The sequence below is a fragment of the Ascaphus truei genome, chromosome 14, assembly GCF_040206685.1.
Source record: "Ascaphus truei isolate aAscTru1 chromosome 14, aAscTru1.hap1, whole genome shotgun sequence".
NCBI lineage: Eukaryota > Metazoa > Chordata > Amphibia > Anura > Ascaphidae > Ascaphus > Ascaphus truei.
The window spans coordinates 48311702-48331284 of NC_134496.1; the positions used below are offsets into that span (position 1 = coordinate 48311702).

At 42.8% G+C, this 19583-nt stretch overlaps 1 protein-coding gene across 2 annotated transcripts; it reads right to left on the reverse strand.

The window, feature by feature from the left end:
- Positions 1-365: 365 nt before the first annotated feature.
- On the reverse strand, positions 366-18900 carry TMEM212 (transmembrane protein 212). Of its 2 annotated transcripts, none has more exons than XM_075569456.1 (4): positions 18479-18900; positions 12568-12627; positions 4276-4599; positions 366-2279 (listed from the first exon to the last, which is right to left on the reverse strand). In XM_075569456.1, the coding sequence occupies exons 1-4, from the start codon at positions 18635-18637 to the stop codon at positions 2259-2261; spliced, it is 564 nt and encodes a 187-aa protein (XP_075425571.1). In that variant the 5' UTR covers positions 18638-18900; the 3' UTR covers positions 366-2258. The 2 variants fall into 2 exon arrangements, with proteins under 2 accessions (XP_075425571.1, XP_075425572.1); XM_075569457.1 differs by lacking the exon at positions 366-2279 and adding an exon at positions 3349-3411.
- Positions 18901-19583: the final 683 nt, after the last annotated feature.

Consider the following 19583-nt stretch of genomic DNA (forward strand, 5'->3'; position numbering starts at 1 on the left):
GAAGTGCATCCAGCTGCTACCAAGCTCCCCCCCCCGCCCCCCCCCGCTGGTGTGGACGTGTCAGAAGTAAGAAAAAAAGAAAGCTTTCGGGACCCTGGCGGTACTGCGGGGGCTGGTGGTGCTATGGGGGGGTACATGACCATGGGGGCTGACGGTACGGTGGGGAGCCCGGTGGCAGGTCGCAGCAGTTGCCGCCGCCCCTGCGCCGCTGCAGGTATCTGTCTGACTCACGTGCGCGGCAGGCCTCCCTCTCACACCGGCACGCCGGAAACGTAGCCCAGCTGACTTTCAGCGCTGCCGTCAGAGAGACCCGGCGCCGGGTGCAGCCACACTGCAGGTTTTTTTGTTGTTTTTTTTTTTAAAAACCACGGGGCCCAGGACGCCAACACCGGCTGTCCCCCCCTGTTGGTGGCCCTGTGTGTGTGTGTGTTTTGTGAGGGTGGGAAAGTCAGAGGAAGAGATGGGGGAGAGAGTGAGACAGACAGAGTGGGGGTGGAGGGGCAGAGAGAGAGGGGAGAGGGAGAGAGTCTCCCTCCTCTCCCCCATGGCAACTTGCCGGGATTCTGTTTCCTCCTAGATGGGGATAGGGGGAGAGAGAGAGGATGGTTGGAGACAGAGGATCAGGGAGAGAGAGAGAGAGGATCAGGGAGAGAGAGAGAGAGAGGATGGGAGAGAGAGGGGATGGGGGGAGAGAGAGGGGATGGGGGGAGAGAGAGGGTGGGGGAGAGAGAGAGGAAAGGGGAGAGAGATACCAGTGACGTTAACATATTTTTAATAGGAAAAGCTCAAGATAAAAGTGTTTTTCTTGGTGCGGCCCGAGTCTTGCAGTCGGACTTAAGAATTGGCCCTCAAGCTATTCTGAGTTTGTTGGGCCTGCATTTCCATAGACACGATAATGCAGAAATTCCCACCATAATCAAAACTGGGTTCTCTTGGTATATGAACTGAGCATATACTGAGCAAACCCTTGATTCCATAGACATTAAAAATGTACAGTTTACTAAATCCTAAATTAGGAGAAACGACCATGGCAACACCTTCCCTACAAATCAATTAAGAAAGACCCGCTAACATTGCTCTTTCTCATTGGCTCACTGGCCAGAAGGTTACCAGTGACTATTGGAGCCAACCGAAGGTCTCAGCGGGTTTGTGATTTTCGTTTTGTATTCTTAGTTATCTCTTGAAATAGGTGGTTTCCCAGAGAATGAGCCATGTGGATTTACCCCAAGTTATGAATATACATATAATGAAAACATGCATAATGAATTGCTGCTACAAGCTTAATTAATCACATCATATCTTAAAGCTGCAGACCAAGCAATATCCTAAATGTTTTTTTTTTTAAATAAATCAGTTATGTTCTGTGAGAAAATACAATATATTATAATGTAACAAGCATTTTTTGTTTCTGTAGCAACCATTTATAAAGTCACATCCCCTTCCGCTTCTGAAACAGGCTCTGGCACACCCCTTTATGAGCCCTGCCCTCTCTCTAGCAGTGCACCAATTGTATCTAGTGACTGCCTGGTCACATGATCTTCCCCACAGAACTTTGCATTTTTGTTCCTCTTTTGCTGCACTGACAGCCATTTAGTGAACCCCTGAGCCGAATCTTCGCCGATCGATCACAGGAGAACGGATTGATTAACAATTTAGCTAATTACTTATCATTGTGCGGATTGTATTGATGAACATATTAAAGGTGGGGGAAAGGCAGCTTGGACTGCTGCTTTAACCTATTGTAACACAATAGGGTTTGTTTATCACATAACCCTGGCTGTTTAGCTGGGGGAACAATTGGGGCAAAGAGTTGCACAAGATTTTTTTAAAGAAAGGATTCCACGAAAGGTAGTTAGCAGCTTTTCTACATGAAATTTGGCGCAGTTTTATTTTTTACACTGATATTACTCCAGTTTTGCACCAGGAGATGTTATTTAACAAACCCTAATGTGTTTTACACCGCTTTAGTGCAAACAGGCTTGTGCCAAAATTCACATAAATAGTCCTTCACGATTACAATACTGATCCATCCTCGTTATTTTCTTGAGTCAACAGAAATTAGACACGAACAAAAGATGTCAACTTAAACTCCTGAAGAAGCGACCGAAGTGCTTTTCAAAATGAAAAATTAGCCATTAAAGGATCTGTTGCTACGCAATTATTTGTTCACTTTCTCTTCACATAGACAAAAAAAGGCAAATAACATAGAAAACATATTTTACAAAATCCCGATTCTGAAAGTAGTCGTCTAAATCGCTTCACCAAATATGTCTTTGTACCTACAAAAGAGAGAGAGAGAGGGGAGGGGGGGGGGGGCGGGGGAAGAGAGAAATCTCAATTAATTGTTTTTATTTAACTAAACTTCTATGGCTGTTATTCAGTATACTTTGCTTCTCTATCCTGGAGATTATTTGAGTCTCGCTCAAATTCAGTTCATCTCTTGTTCAGCACAAAGGGGCTTCATTAGTGTCAACCCATCACTGAAAGATGGGCTACTAGGGCGTACTTCTGGATATGAAGGACATTCTACATTATTTTCCTTGGAGAAAAAAAGATGCTGTTTATTTCCTGATAGAAACCTTCTCCAAAAAGAAGGTAGCAACATGGGTATAACTTTAGAAGTCAGAATGGAAAGCGACAACGGTGAAGAGGATCGAGCAGCCATGTTGTCTGTTTACAATTCACGGCATAACTGGGGCTTTCTGTTCTCTAAAGCAGGGGGCGCTCAACTCCAGTCCTCAAGCCCCCCAACAGGTCAGGTTGTAAGGATATCTCAGCTTCAGCACAGGTGGCTCAATTAGAGGCTCAGTCAGAGTCCCTAAAGCAGGGACTGATTGAGCCACCTGTGCTGATGCTGGGATATCCTGAAAACCTGACATGTTGGGGGGGGGGGAGGGGGGAGGGGTGAGGGGGTCCTGAGGATCAGAGTTGAGCACCCCTGCTCTGAAGAAGAGGTTTAGGAGTTCTGCACAGCCAGTGACCTTTAATGAAAAGTAGTAGGGATGATGTATGAATATTTCTTTGGTACAGAACAGGTGCAACTTTGAAGCAAGGAACCGGCTCAATATGATTTGTTTCTGTGGTACACATGACCCGCAAAACAACCCTGACCACGTGTAAAATGGTATCTACATCCTACCAACGAAACAATAGGACTATGGTGTGTGAAACAAAATGACATAAATACATATTTATTATCCATCTCTCCTGAAAAAGCTTGTGATGTGCCCTCAGATGGACACAGATGTGGAGCAATGCCAGCTCTGCCTCGATATCAACGAATATTCCAGAAAATGTATATAAGATAATGTACAGATGGTATTACACACCACAAAAACTGAAAGACTGTTACCCAGGAACGTCTAGTAAGTGCTGGAGAGGTTGTGAGGAGGTCGGAACAATGCTTCATATCTGGTGGGAGTGGAAGATAATAGGGCGCTTTTGGGATATGATATTACAGCAGATTTTTCATTTTACCAAGATCAGAATCCCAAAAGACCCGAGTATTACACTGCTAAACAGAGAAGGGGTCAAGGGGCACAGAATTAGGAAATCTCTATTAAAACACATGCTAAATGCAGCAGGAGGTGCCATCGCTGCCAACTGGAAAAAGATGGAGGCGCCCACTATGGGACAATGGGAGTCGAGAATAGGGGAGGTCATGAAATGGAAAAACTATCACATATAACCACTGACAATAAGTCAAAATGTGAACGCCTCTGGCTGCCATAGTCAGAGATTACTGCTAATAGAACAGTGTGAGAGGGTCGGAAAGTGGACATATTTGCCGTATGAGAATAATAATAAGGATAATCCGGACTACTATTTATGGGATTGACTTGTTTCTAGTATTTATTTTATTTTGTTTAATCCCAATAATTTTCTATTTTTTATTTGTTAGTTTTTTGGATTGTTTGTTTTGTGTTTGTTTTTTTATTATTAATGCTGTCAGCTAATGTGTTACTGTATATCCGGCATGCTAATGTATAACTCACTTTGTATGTTATTATACAATAAGTCTTGAGTATTGCTGGCTGTGAAAAAGTGTAAAAACTCTGAAATGTCTTTTTTTGTGTCTTTTGTGTTCTGTTTTTTAAGTTGTGTTGTACTGTTTTGTATATGTTAAATTTTATAAAAATGTGGATTATAAATAAACAATTTACAAAAAATAAAAGCTCATGATGCCAGCTATCCGTTGATAACCTCTGGGAAAGTGTGTTATTTGGTTATGTGGAATAACATGTAGAAAATACTAATAATGAAGCCTATACTTACATTGAGGGTTCCCAGATGTATTATCCTCGCTGAAAGTCGGATCACTAATGCCAAAGATGAGAATAGAATGGCGACACTTGACAAAAGGTCGATGATTTGTAGAATCAGAAAGTACCACTCGTAAAAGTAAGGATCTTGGCACACATTCAGAAACTTGGCATAAGGGAATGGAAATGTAATTGCATAGCCAAGATAGTTGGTCCCAGTAATCCCAGCAAAAGAGTAGTAGCAGTATGGACCAATAAGAATGGATGCGATGGCTATTGTAAATTGAACTGGTGCTCCAATGACACTTAGTAGCCCCAGGGTGAATGTAGCTTCCCACTGGAAATATAAAAAGAAATATTACAGGGTGATTTCATTTCATTAGGGCAAAGATTTATGAAACATCAGAGTCTGACCCGTTCATCATTCAACACCCATCTCTCATCAACCATCTCTCATCAACCATCTCCCATCAACCATCTCCCATCAACCATCTCTCATCACCCATCTCTCATCAATCACCTATCATCAACCATCTCCCATCAACAATTTCTCATCAACCATCACCCATCACCCATCTCTCATCAACCATCTCTCATCAGCCATCTCTCATCAACCATCACCCATCAACCATCTCTCATCAACCATCTCTCATCAACCATCACCCATCTCTCATCAACCATCTCTCATCAACCATCTCTCATCAACCTCAACCATCTCTCATCAACCATCACCCATCACCCATCTCTCATCAACCATCTCTCATCAACCATCACCCATCAACAATCTCTCATCAACCATCTCTCATCACCCATCTCTCATCAACCATCTCTCATCAACCATCTCTCATCAGCCATCTCTCATCAACCATCTCTCATCAACCATCTCTCATCAGCCATTTCTCATCAGCCATCACCCATCAACCATCACCCATCACCCATCACCCATCACTATCAACCATCTCTCATCAACCATCTCTCATCAACCATCTCTCATCAACCATCTCTCATCAGCCATCTCTCATCAGCCATCTCTCATCAACCATCTCTCATCAACCATCTCCCATCACCCATCACCCATCTCCCATCACCCATCTCCCATCACCCATCTCCCATCACCCATCTCCCATCACCCATCACCCATCTCCCATCACCCATCATGATATATAGAGATCCGATAATGTAGCAAACATGCTTACAGCAGCAATCTCACCTAACAAACTCCCCCTTTTCTTTGTACATAATGGAAACTGAGGGTACTGCGCACACGAGCTACACTACTGTATTTTAATTTCTGTGCACACCCCCCGATTTCTGAGATACTTACTGGTGAAGTTATCTGTGTTACTTCTTGTTTTTTTTGCTTGTTTTTTAAAGTATTTACATGGCTGTCCAATAGGAAGCCACAGCCGATGACGTCACAACTTCCTATTGGCCCACGGAACCTGAAAGATGTGACGCCCATTTAATCTCACATGGAGGGTGTTTTAAAACCGGTAACTTCACTGGTAAGTGTCTCGGGAACTGGGTGTTCTCCCGGAGCTGAAATGAAAGCAGTTCGGTTCTAAAGGTCCCCCCGGGGTTTCCTAGCTGTTAAAAAAAAAAGTGGGATAAAAATAAAAAATCAACAGTTATGTTCGTTTATAATACCATACAGACAATTTATTGAAGTATGTCATTTGTGCATTGTTTGTTATAGATGTCTTAAACACCAATGTCTTTTGATGGTGTAGTTTTCTTTGGTTTTCTTAATCCCAGCTCCAATCGATATTGCCTGGGCAAATTTCCAAACTGCACAAGGAAGTGCTTGGGAAGTATACATCTTTGCAACAAATTGCATGGAAATATCACTATTTATAATGATAAAATGGCATATGTCAGAGCTGTCGTTTTGATGGATTCTACTGTATCAATGTTTCCAGATTTTGTTGCCACAAAACAGCTAGCAGGATTTGTTTTTTTTAAATGTCACGGCTGTCAGACGAGTGAAGATGCAGCGGTCTGTCTCCTTTAAGAGCAAGGCATTGTGGGTGCAAGAATCAAGTCCCCAGCGGTGAGCGACAGGCACTGCCTTTACACAGCCTGCAGTTGCCTCACACACTCGCCTTTAAGCCACATGCCAGAGAGGAAGTGGAGGCGGCTTCTTTACCTTCAGGAAATTTGGATCCTAATTATTTGGGTGTGGGGATCTGTGTGTGTGTATGCATGTCTTTATTTATATAGCGCCATTAATGTACTTACAGTATTGCTTCACAGCAGTAATACACGTGACAATCATGTAAATAACAAATAATACAAATAACACATGATGGGGAGAAGTGCTTCAGACATAAAAGTAACATTCAGGAAAAGGAGTCCCTGCACCGGAGAGCTTACAATCTAATTGGTAGGTAGGAAGAATGTCCAGAGACAGTAGGAGGGTGTTTTGGTAAGTGCGTCTGCAAGGGCCCAAAGTTGATGTATGAGGTGTAAAGTATCAGCCACGGAGCTACTCATATGCTCCATTAAGCAGGTGTGTTTTAAGGTGGTTCTTAAAGGTGGATAGAGAGGGTGCAAGTCGGGTATTGAGGGGAAGGGCATTCCAGAGGTGTGGGGCCGTCAGTGAGAAAGGTTTAAGGCGGGAGAGGGCTTTGGATACAAAGGGGGTGTAGAGAAGACATCCTTGAGCAGAAATCAAGAGTTGGGATGGTGCATAGCGAGAAATTAGGGTGAGATGTAAGGAGGAGCAGAAGAATGTAAAGCTTTAAAAGTGAGGAGGAGAATTAAGTGTGATACGGGATTTGATAGGAAGCCAGGAGATAGATTTCAGCAGGGGAGACGCTGAGACAGATTTAGGAAAGAGTAGAGTGATTCTGGCAGCAGCATTTAGGATAGATTGTAGGGGAGACATGTGAGAGGCAGGAAGACTGGACAGCAGGAGGTTAGAGACGGGAGACGGGAGAGAATGAGGGCCTGAGTCAGAGTTTTAGCAGCCGAGCGTATCTTTGTAATATTGCGGAGGAAAAAACTACAGGTTTTGATAGTGGGTATGAGGGGGGGTCCATGTACACTGACACCTGCCTAAGAGCACCGAAGGTTAGGGTCCCCTGTAAATTGCGGTGGGCCGATGTTGCGACTCCCCAGCTCCCCATGCAGCAGCCCAGCAGTCACTGTTTGCCATACTCTCTCCCCCTTTCGACGCCGAGATCCAAGCTCCGTCCGACCGGAAGAGGGAGCTGCAGAGTCCCCGAACATCACCCAAGGTAAAGTGTGTGTGTGTATGTGTGAGAGGGGTATCATGGCGACCCGACATCAACTGAACCCACGGTCCTGCAGAAGGAGGGCCGCCTCGAGGAAAGGCCCCCAAAGTCTTGTCCCAAGGGGTGCCGAGGGTCTTAATCTGCCAGTGGGGAGGAGGGAGGTATGTGTGGGTATAAAGGGGGATGGGGGTGTGGGTATAAAGGGGGATGGGGGTGTGGGAATAAAGGGGGGGTGGCGTGGGAATGAGGAGGACGAAGGACTTTAATTTGATTGGGGAATGTTAGTGATATTTTTCATGACAAAGCACAATGCAGCCAGCTGTCCACCCTGCCCGTCGGGAAGAAGGACACAGACAACCTACTCGCGTTAGCGTCTTTCCAGTGTGTATATTCACAAGAGAACACACAAATAATCAAAAGATTATAGCAGCCCCCTATAGTTGCACTCAAGGAAGATGACACAATAGGTGATGTCACTAGAAATATAAGGCAATGTATTGCCAAATTCTGGTATAGGATACTCAAACAAAAAGGGTCACACTACTATATGAAAAATAACAAAATTTTAATAGTCTATGATAAAAACCGACGAAACACTATAAAAATGCATAGAAGTGCATACATAAAATCCCCAAGTGTGTTGGGTAACGGTACTGGATGAACAGTATATGTTCCAAATAGCTGTCTTGTAATAAACGCTATGTTTTAGGCTGCATACTGGATGCTGCAGGTGAGTACAGAAACAGTGTGTAATGTGATGTTCACTTACACCTTAAATGGCCTCTGTGGGTAACCACTAGTAGTAATAATGAGCTGAATGATTAGGATCATAAACCCAGTTCGGTAAAGTCACAGAAAGGGGATGATTCTAATTAGGATAACCCATCTGTATGACATATGGCTACGTATAGAATCAACTCAATAGGGTCACAATAGACACATGGTCACAGCAGAGCCCACGGCTCAAACCACAGAAACCTGAGTGAGTGGAGTCCCTGCTGCAAGGTTCAACAGTCACACAGACGGAAGCGCTGAAGGGAGCCAGCGGTATATAGGTATGCGAATGCAACCAACAGAGTCTATGTAAATAACCTCTGTGCGTAGGGATACCCGCCTGTGACTGGTGTAAATCGGGTGAGGCCCGCTATTGGGAACTAATGATGAATCCCTGAGGAGTAATCATTCAGAGTGGGTCCCAAAGGTGCACGATACAACCTGTTCACGTTGAATCTCCTGCAGCCTGCTGCCTAGAAGCTCCGTGTACCGTAGGGAGCTGCCGTTACTCCAAACCACACACCGCGCATGCGTCAGCGTAATGACGTCATGACGTTGCCCCATTACTAGTGGTTACCCACAGAGGCCATTTAAGGTGTAAGTGAACATCACATTACACACTGTTTCTGTACTCACCTGCAGCATCCAGTATGCAGCCTAAAACATAGCGTTTATTACAAGACAGCTATTTGGAACATATACTGTTCATCCAGTACCGTTACCCAACACACTTGGGGATTTTATGTATGCACTTCTATGCATTTTTATAGTGTTTCGTCGGTTTTTATCATAGACTATTAAAATTTTGTTATTTTTCATATAGTAGTGTGACCCTTTTTGTTTGAGTATCCTATACCAGGATTTGGCTATATATTGCCTTATATTTCCAGTGACATCACCTATTGTGTCATCTTCCTTGAGTGCAACTATAGGGGGCTGCTATAATCTTTTGATTATTTGTGTGTTTTCTTGTGGTTCTTCCTCTCCCCCTTGCACCAGGTTGTGTGTTTATGCTTTTATGTTTGTTGGTCTGGTGTAGCGACGTATATCTGTGTGTTTTTACAGTGTGTATATTCCTAAGAAAATGAATAGGAAAGCGTATCAACCGCGGTATATGAGTGAGTGGGAAAATCCGTTCAAGTGGCTGAAATAAAAGGAAACAGCAGCCATGTCCACATCTAGCAACTCTGAGCTGCCCGCTGGCTGGGAGGTTATAAAGATCTAAAACAGCAGGAAACTACTAACTGATACAAAATAAATCCCAGCAGCACAGCAGAGATCCGCCATGAAAAGTACGAGTGTGATGGATGCAGAGCTTCCGGGGGCAAAGTGTGCCCATGGAAATACCTTCCCAGTGACGTTAAGTGAGAGTTTCACTAACAGTACCAAAAATATTTCCCGCCAGTGACATTTGCTAAAAACATGCCAGTGTTCACAAGCAAAGACAGAGGAAATCATTGAACAAGCCCTGGATGAGTTTATAAAAGAAACGACTGCATATAATGAAACATTAATTTTTTCATCCTCATCGATGAATTAACTGATATTTGTGTCACAAGACAGACGGTCATGCCTTGTAAGTGGCAGCAGGCTTAAGACGCTATGGCCAAAGGGTTAAACTAAATGACCCTTTTTACAAGAGATATATAGATATATTGCACTGTGTATTTTTGTCACATTGGGAGTAGCTTTGGGCATGTCTTTTTTTTTGTTGTATACATTTAGCCACGCCCACTAGCACTTATATGCATATATATATATTGTGTGGTATTGGATGGCGTTTCTCTGAGCTTGTTGTGAATCTGTGTATTTTGTCACAAGACAGACGGTCACAACGGTTCACATTTTTCACCAGTGAAAAGGTCGAAACCCACTTGTAAAAAGTGAGGAGGGAAAAGAAACTCCAGGAGAAAATCTCTTCAGTGTGGCCAGCAAGGCATGTGAAGAGGATCAAATTCCCTGGAAAAATTGCTTAAGCATGTCTTCATGTGGAGCGGGAGCAATGATTGGTGATTTCAATCCAGTTCTTTCACCAGTCAAGAAGCAACAAGAGAATGTTTGGTTCTGTCACTGCACTTGCCACGTAGCACACTTATTTGCATCCCAATGCCTGCAGTGAACTTCCAGATGTATGTGACCAGCTAACAAGGGATGCTTATTCTTTTTTTTTTTTTTTAAATCATCTGGGAAACGGCAAGGTGAATTTAAAGACATTTAGGAGTTGCTGGAAGTGGAGTATTGCCACGCAATATTGTGGCCGGGCTTCACAAGGTGGCTAGCCACGCTGCAATGTGTCAACCGAACCTGGGAACAGTGGCCCGCATTGACAGAATACTTCAATACTAAAATAGACAGAAAGGAGGGCAATTTATAATGGGGCGAAATTATATTTTAATTTTGTATAGGCTATTTTAACGCAGTTTCCTAAATTCAACCCTATGTTTCAGCAAGAAAGGCCGCATGTTCACCAGCTTTATTGAGAATTGTGTTCTCTTCTTTGCCAGTGAAGAAGAAGAATCAGGCTCACGGTCTTAATCCTCAAATGTAAAGGGGTTTATTGTGCTAAGGAATCCAACGTTTCGGCAGTAATACTGCCTTTCTCAAGGTGTAGCCTTCTTCACTGGATCAATTTGGGACATCAGGAGCTCCCCAGAACCAGCGCACCGACGGTTAAGTACCCCACTTTCCCCCTTTTTGTTTGAGTGCGTGCACTACCTTCACTCTTCTTTGCCAGTTCATCACAAGCTTTGTGCAGTTCTGTGCAGTAACATCCAAACAAATTACTTTACGTCCATTGACTACAAGCGTATAAACCAGCTTCAAGATTAAGCAGTTTTCATAGAACTTAAATCATGGAACCTGTCGGAGAAAGAGGCTCTCGTCTTGGATGATAAAATAAGAGTCCTTCTCCAATGTGAGAGACTTTTACGAGTAGGGGACAAAAGGATTATATCGTTTGTCACCACTAAACAAAGTGTTAAAAAGAGTAAAAAATGTGGACGCTCATCAAGAACTCATCAGATGACTGCAAACTCTGGCCAATAGGTTTCCGAATGTTGTTGCTGATAATGAACGTGACTCACTCAATGCCGCGTTCATATCCCTGTGGGACCCATATTCTACTCTAGGCATTGCCAGTTCGGATGACTTCGACTAATACTGGTGCAAAATGTCACAGTATGTAGAGAACGACCAACACTGTTCTCTGACCCTTTGCCAACGCGATGCTGATTCTTCCTCAAAAGCAATGCAGACGTAGAGAGCGTTTTCAGGGAACTGGCTCTTGGTAAGACTGCACACAGGTCTTCACTCTTATCACCGATGCCGAGTGCTCTGCTGCCCTCTCCAACCAGAATACGGGTAGCTGGGTTTTTAAACCAATAGATTAGATGAGGAAGAAAGCAAGAAAATGGAAGAAGTAGAAAATGTGCATATTTCTGTTTTATTATTTAGCTGCGGTTGACAAGACTGGCTTGGTAGAAGTGGCCTTAACCGTTTCTGAAACGTTAAATACAACCAGTATTTCTTATTTGCATCAATAGTGTTTTATTTTAAAACTGAGTGCGGTCATTTCTGGTGAGTAATGTTTCCTTATTTATATCAGTTACACAGATCACAGTAGTACCAGTAAAACATAAATAAATCATTGTTTTTCTCTTTTAATACACTTTACAACTTACATCGTAAAAACAAAAAGAGGTAAGTTGACTATATTACTGAATATACTAATTTAACTCGTGAGGACGCTGAGTGTAAAAACACTTTGGATAGCTTCGTGCTCCTCTGTTTTGGCAAAAACTTAAATTGTGTGTTATACGGGGTTTTTAAGGACTTGAGAGGATTTTTCAAAGGCCAAAGCAGGAGAAAAAAAGATATATTATTGGCAGCCTTTGTGTCTGCACATACAGTACATAAAAGTGCGTGGTTTATAAGGACTGTGACTGCCTACTAAAGCAGAGTTCTAAAATACTTTTGAGCAGCAAGAAATATATATGCATCATGCATTAGGTAAGTACCACAAAACGCGTCAGCTGGACAAAATTACGGGTATTGGATACCAAAAGGTGCCCGAAAGTTCACATGTTCAATATCTCTGAAACAGATGGGTTACCAGGCCCCTTGGGTCAGATTCTAGAAACAAAAGTATAATTCTGATAGAATTGTATTTTTAATATTGTATAAAGATTCACAACAGAGGCGCAATGTATTTCGAAGCATGAATGAGACTGATTGCATTAATTTTTGTTGTTTACTTAAAATGCTCTTTGCAGTAGTAAAATGTTATGTAAATTTACCAGTGATCTCTGTGTCCATTCTTTATAGGCCATAAGTGTGAGAACGCCAACTGAAATAGCCTGTTTAAAGAGAAGAATATATTAGAGTTTAAATCATGCAAATGAGCATACAGTAATATTTCCATTTGCTATATGCTTTACTGTGGAGGGTTTTTGTCACTTTTTTTACCCACCATAACTTAAATAAGTGTGCACACACAAACACACACACACCAGTTTATACATACATACCTACTCTCATATGGGGAAAAAGCACACACAAGTGCGAAACGCGTCAGAGTTTTCTCTGCCTGTTCTCATTTTTTCCAATGTTGCCAATGTATCAATAAACAAATACTTTTAATATATTTTCAAGCGATCCAGCCCTATCGTTTCTTCCAAGCAGTGCACCGCTTATTTCTTCCCCCACAGAATTCCACTTCCGGTTACCTACTCTCATACATGCATGTACTCATAACTCTATACATGTATTCATACATACACAGACTGATAAACACAGAGCCAACAGACTCTCACTGCATCCTCACTCTCAGGCAGACTTGCTATGCTAGATGTGCACAGTCTTGTGAGGTTTACCTAAGATTTCAGGAGTCTCCATGACACTTGGTCAGTATGGAACTGATGTCATGGCCCATTGGGGATTTCCACATGTAATTAAATGACCAGTCCGAGCCGGCACAGAGAAGGAATTACAAAGTAAAGAATACAATGTAGAATCCCAGTGATGTAATATAATATTCTATGTGTTGCGTATATAGCGGGGTCCTGCTTTGTTAGCAAATTTGCTTCACTCTGATCTGCCAGGAATATGCTCTGCCAATGTGAGGTTTTGAAATAAAAATGTTTTGTATGACACGGACAATACAGAAAAACTTGCATGGACTTCAGACAAAACCTGTACACCTTTTTCCACGCAAGTGCCCTGTCTGCGTTGAAGTACATCACCTAATGTTCATAAAAGCCAAGAGACAAATACAATACATTTTTATTAGCCTGTACGTACATTGTATATATGCTGCACAAGCTTCAAAGAACACGCCAGTTAAAAGACTCATGTCGTGGGATAAGGACATTTGACCACTTATGTTGCTTTTGCATTTATCCAACAAACACACTTCTGTGACACCTCATCTTCATCATCTTCAGCCCTTGTCGATCCACTGCTAGATGAAGGCCTCCCCAATGATCTTCCAGGTACTGCGGTTGCAAGCCTCTCTTCTCCACATTTTCAATTTTTTTATTTAATCTTCCCATCTTACTTTTAATCGGTCCTTTGATATCCCTTGGATTCCAGTGGAGAACCATATTTGTCCAATGATATGCATTTATTTTTTATTATTATTATTCTTGCTTATACTGTATGTCTGGACCAATTTTTTCACACTTCTGATGATGTCACAGACTTTTGTTTGCTTTCTAACCCATTCATTTTTTTACTTTCTCGTTGTGGAAATACCCAGCATACATCTCTCCATAATTCTTTCAGTTGTCTGAAGCTTCTAAATGATCTTCTCATATAAGGCCGTGCGTACAGTGCCCGCGACGGCGACCAAAAACAAATGCATTGACGCCACGTGTGCTTATAGTAAGCGCGACGGCGACAATGCAACGAAGCGACGTCGCGAATTTTGGAAGCTGGCAATATTTGATTTTTCAAGGGCTGTCGCCTTATGTGACAGCCCCTGAACCAATCAAACGCCAGTAAGCCCGTGACGCCGCCGCAACCGCGAAATATAACTTTCGCTAGCGGCGACGGCAACGGGTGACGTCACCCGTCCCGTCGCGGGCACTATACGTGTGGCCTAAGGCCCAAGTTGCATATCCATATGTCAGCACAGGCAGAATACACTTGTCGGAAACTTTCCTCGAGGCGCAGTGGAAGGATCGCTTGAAAGGTTAGTCTTGTTTCTTCCAAATGCCTCCACCTCCTCGTCATGTCTGACCTATGATATATGATTATTTTATATGCCCATTGTCCCCCACCTCATTCTTTACTTTGCCGACTAGATTTCTAGCTTAAATAGATGCTTGATGGTTACACTCAATTTTATTTAAATTGTCGTCGATTTGTGCATACTTTTATACACTTACCTAGATTTTTCCGGACTCTGGTTCCATTTAAAGGACAGTAGATGTGGATATAAAACATACGTTCAAGTACAAATATTTAAAAGAGTAAAAAAATTAAAAAAATTGATTTTAAAATGCTTTAGGCAGAAATAAGTTAAACGATACAAGTCCTCACATCTAGAACAGCTTTACATATTGTAATGTTTAACCTTCTTCCAAGTTTTATTGAAGGTTTGATTGAAATATAATGCTAAAAGGAATCAACATAAGGGTAAGAAAATTGGTCAGATTAGACCAGGATTTTTCTTGTAGTCCCTCTCCGACAGGGGTCGGCAACGCCAGTCCTCAAGGGTCACCAACAGGTCAGCTTTTAAGGATGTCCTTGCTTCAGCACAGGTGGCTTAATCAGTGGCTCAGTCGTAGACAGCACAGGTGGCTCTTCAGCACAGGTGGCTCAATCTGATTGAGCCACCTGTGCTGAAGCAGGGATATCCTTAAAAACTGACCTGTTGGTTTAGACCTTTGTTAATAGCCATCATTGTGATGTCCTGTCCTCACAGGTCAGCGAGACAGTAAACATAAGGGAAAGTGACTTGTTTTTAATCAGACCCCTGTACCAAGTAAAGGTCACACTGCTACTGTTTGCAGTCGCATGTCACAGAATTAAGGCTCATGTTTCCTGCTTTTAAGGCTGTTATTTTTCATATGGTTTCTGCTATTCAAGGGCATGGGGGAAATCATAAACAATGAGGCTACGACGAGAGGGGTCTTTCTAAAGCTACATTAATTTAGATTCAGTTATCAGATGTGGACAAACTTAGTTTAGTGTGACTGTATATGTAAACCTCTTGTTTATAACTCAATATAAAGCTGTAAGTCAATGTACACATATAAACTATACAGTAACAGAGCAGCATTATTTGTCAGTATTATTACTAAAAGGCTGAGACACGATTCTAAATCATATAAATCACATCAATCAATCTGCCCAAAACTCTAACCCAAGGGGCGCAAACGTTTTCACCTGCGCCCCCCTGCCTGCTCTCCCCCCCTGCTGGCACCCCCCTCCCCTCCTCCTTACCTTGTTTCCGGCGTTTGACGAATCAACGTAATGTGACAGCAACGTGACGTCATGTGACCCCGCTGCATCATTTGACGCCGCGTTGCCATGACAAAGCAGTGCAAGAAGCCACTGGAGACCACGTAAGGGAGTTACAGAGGCCTCGCGCGCTCCCCAGCATTTAATTGAAATGCTTTGGGGAAGAGCACAGGGCTTCTGTAAGCGCTGCGCTCCCCTAACGCCCCCCCCCCCAGGTTTGCGCACCCCTGCTCCAACCCATTTATTGATGGAGGAACCCACAACCAGTGGTTTTCCACCTCGTTCCGTGACCTGCCTCCAACAGTAACGGATTAAACATGTTGATCTGTGATATATCTTATTAATTACAAAATGACGTGTCACCTCTCACAGTTAATAAAAAGATTGTTTCATCTTCATATTGTCCTTCTGCATTCCACATCATGGAAACATCACACTTTGAACAATAACAAGCGACTTAACTCTTAAGTTTGTGAAAGCAGCATTATAGATTTGGAGTAGCAAATATTTTACGACAAGCCAGATTGTAAAAAGAGGGCAGTACTGGTGCTTGGATGGGGGATAGAGGGTGATAGAAGCAGAGGTGGGAGTCAGCCTTCATGCAACGCCTTGTTCTGTGCAGAGAAGACGCACCATTCATACTATGCTTTGCTTTATGTTGCAGCCTTTTCAAACTTCCAAGAGGATCCTGTAATTGAATCCTGATTGTAATGACAGAGGTTTTATTCCTGATCCTTCTACTACTGCCAGGGTTCATATGAAGGTATCCTGTAACATTTTTATAAGTGCTGTCTGTCCCAGCGTCACATTGCAACGCCGGTAAAACCAGCCTCACACTGATGAGACCCAAAATATGGAAAAAGCTGTCTGTGAGTAGGTTAACTGGCTCTGCGCTTCTTTAATCCTGACTGTGCTGGAACGCTGTGTAATGCAGCAGGCATACGCATATAGTGCTGCATGTTAAGATGGATAAGAAGCAAAAGGTGACACTATGTGCTCATTTGCTTGTTATTTCCCAGAATCCTTTGCTGCAGTGGAAGCACTGTATGCTAAGGCTACGGCCCCGCTGTCTGCGCTGCGCGCGCGCCTGCCAGGCTGGCGGCGCATGCAGCCGAGTTCCCCGGTCTGCATTGAGCGGCAGAGGGAAAGACAGAGGGGCGTGATGGGGGCGCGGCCATGACATCACCCAGCAGGTTCACCCTCATTGGCTGAATGCCGGGGGTGTGGCCTAGCGCTCCATCGCTAGTTCTGCTCACAATTTTCCTGTCTGCAGGAAAAACGGATCGCACAGCGCGGCGTGCACTATTGCAGCGGGCCCGGCCCCATTGAGGGGCGGCTCTACACCTCGCAGCGCCCGTCTTAGCGGGCACTGCAGCAGGCAGCGGGGACCAAGCCTAATAGATAATGGGGAAGGGCAGGTTTGCACACCTGTCTGAGACATGTGAATGGGCTCACACGTGGGGTTTGCATTTGCTTTAAGTACTGCATAACTCGCAATGCTTCCCAGCGTTCAGTATGTTCAAATGCCACATCAAGTCCACATGGTTTGTTGTTAATGGCGATGACATTCCAAGGCAGCGCAAACTTTTAATTGAAACTGGAAGGTCAAATGATATCTAGTGAAAGTGTCTGGCCTGTAAATATACAGCATTCCTACTGATGAGCAACTTACAAAGAATGTGTGTGGGCTTTCTCAATGTCTTCCAAATACTAAGGAATTCTGAAGCCGCTCACCAACATGCAACATGCACATGGAATAACAGTTTCTCTTTAACGCTAGATCTTGAATAAAGATTAGCAAAACGTTTCCTTACAGGAGCCAATATCATTTAAAAAACGTATGTATTTAGAATGTGTATGTATATAGTACATATTTATTTAGTAGCGCCATCCTGCTATGAGCACATTACAGTAACGGTTTTAGCATTAGCACAGTCGTTTTTTTAAAAGAGAAATCATGAACTTACCTACAGATCTACTACTAAATAAAATGCATTATTTCACGTTTAATATCTGGAATCTGAGCATCAGCACAGGCTGTTTTCCTGACTGAAAAAAAAACCTAGCATGAACATTTCTCAACGATGGAAACTATTGTGTGATTATGTAACAAACAAAAATATCCCTCGTGAGCACATTTCCATATCTCAGCCCCTGCTTTTCCACATTATCTCCTAGCGTACTGTGCTTCTACTGCAGCCAGGGATTCTGGGTAATGAAATGCAAATGAGCACACTCTTTACTTCTTATCCATTTTAACATGGACCCCTATAAGCTTATGCCTGCCGCACTATACCACTTTTTAGCCAGTAAACCCACCCACAGACAGCTGTTTTGACCTTTTACATCACATCAGTGTGAGACTGGTTATACTGGCTTTGTAATTTGAAGCTGGGAAAGGGTTCAGCAACGCATTAAATAAATTATGTGGGGGGGTTGGGGGTAAAAAAAAGTGACAGAACCCCTGAAGTGTGTGATGAGGATGCAAAAAAGGGGGACTATATAATGCTGGTGTTTTGTGGAAGTACATGCCTCGGGAACTTAACCATATCCAGCCCCTCTCCAACCCAACAACTCTGAACTATTACTGTTGGTACAGGATATAGGAATATTTAAGAACTGTTTGCATAGAATTGCCCCTGACATGAAAGTACGGAGTACTGGATGTGATACTTGTTCTGTAAATACCAACACATTTCATACAACTTTTATTTATTTTTTTAGATGTTTCCATTTCCTTACCAGAGCTCCATTCCAGATAGGACAGGCAACTCGAACACTCCATCCAATAAACAATGGTTTATAGTTAAAAACAGGGAAAAAGGCAAAAACTCCTGAAATAATGCTTATAATGCCAAATGCAAGTAGAATTCTGCCAGTGATCTGATAAAGGCTCTTCATTTTCCATAAAGCTGCTTCCTTTAACTTTCAGGCAGACTTGTAACTGATGTTGTTTTCCAGACACTTTCTGTAAACTCAAGTTTCTTGGAAACTGTAGTCAAGACACAAATCCACTGTTTACACGTGTTAACTTTGCTGTTTGCTTTTAATTACTTCCGGATATACAGTACTAGCAGTGGCCAACAAATAATCAAGTCTTCATTTTGTGTAACAAAGTATCAATTAACAAAACAATGCCCTGAGTCCGAAGTCTTTGTGCCACCCGGCTCTAAACGTTTGCCAAGAAAAAAGGACGTTCCCTCTCTCAATGTTACATCAGCTGCAGAACATTTTAGGCTTGTCTATGTGGGAACTTGGGGGTTTATCCGGAACACGTCAATAAAAGTCGCCCACAAATCCTCAGATTTATTTCAAAAATCCTAATATGTGTTATATTTTTGTGGAATTTGTCCATATATCTTAGTGTATAGTTTAAACCCTCTAGTGCAGTACAACTCATTGCAACTCTGGTAACAAACGTGATTCAGGGATAGGAGAAGAAATATTATCATAGTTACAGAATGTGATATATTTTATCATGAGAAAGTACGCTGCAGATACGTTCTCCTAACTTCTCCCTACATTCTTCTTGAGATGTGTGTTATAGCTTTGTTCCATGTAGCGTTTTTCTCCCAGTGAGGCACAGTACACATCATTGTATAGGCACAGTTCCTGCCCCGACAAGGCACAGGGTGATAAAGTGGTTTGCCCATGGACACAAGGAGCTGAAACTGGAACCAGGTTCCCCTTCAAAGTCAGTGTCATTGTTTCCAGTCCGTGCCTTTACTGACTGAGCCGCTCCACCTCTCACGTGTAGACCTCTAATTATACGCTGATCTATTGATATTGAGATATCAGAACTCATCTTCATCCTGTGATGGAAATGTTGATCCTTTTTTAATACATT

Coding starts and splice junctions, on each gene's coding strand:
- TMEM212 (XM_075569456.1), bottom strand. CDS start 18,637: ATGAAGAGCCTTTATCAGATCACTGGCAGAATTCTACTTGCATTTGGC. Junction 12,628..18,478: donor CTATCTGGAATGGAGCTCTG/GTAAGGAAATGG, acceptor CTCTTTAAACAG/GCTATTTCAGTTGGCGTTCT. Junction 2,280..4,275: donor TACATCTGGGAACCCTCAAT/GTAAGTATAGGC, acceptor TCTCTTTTGTAG/GTACAAAGACATATTTGGTG.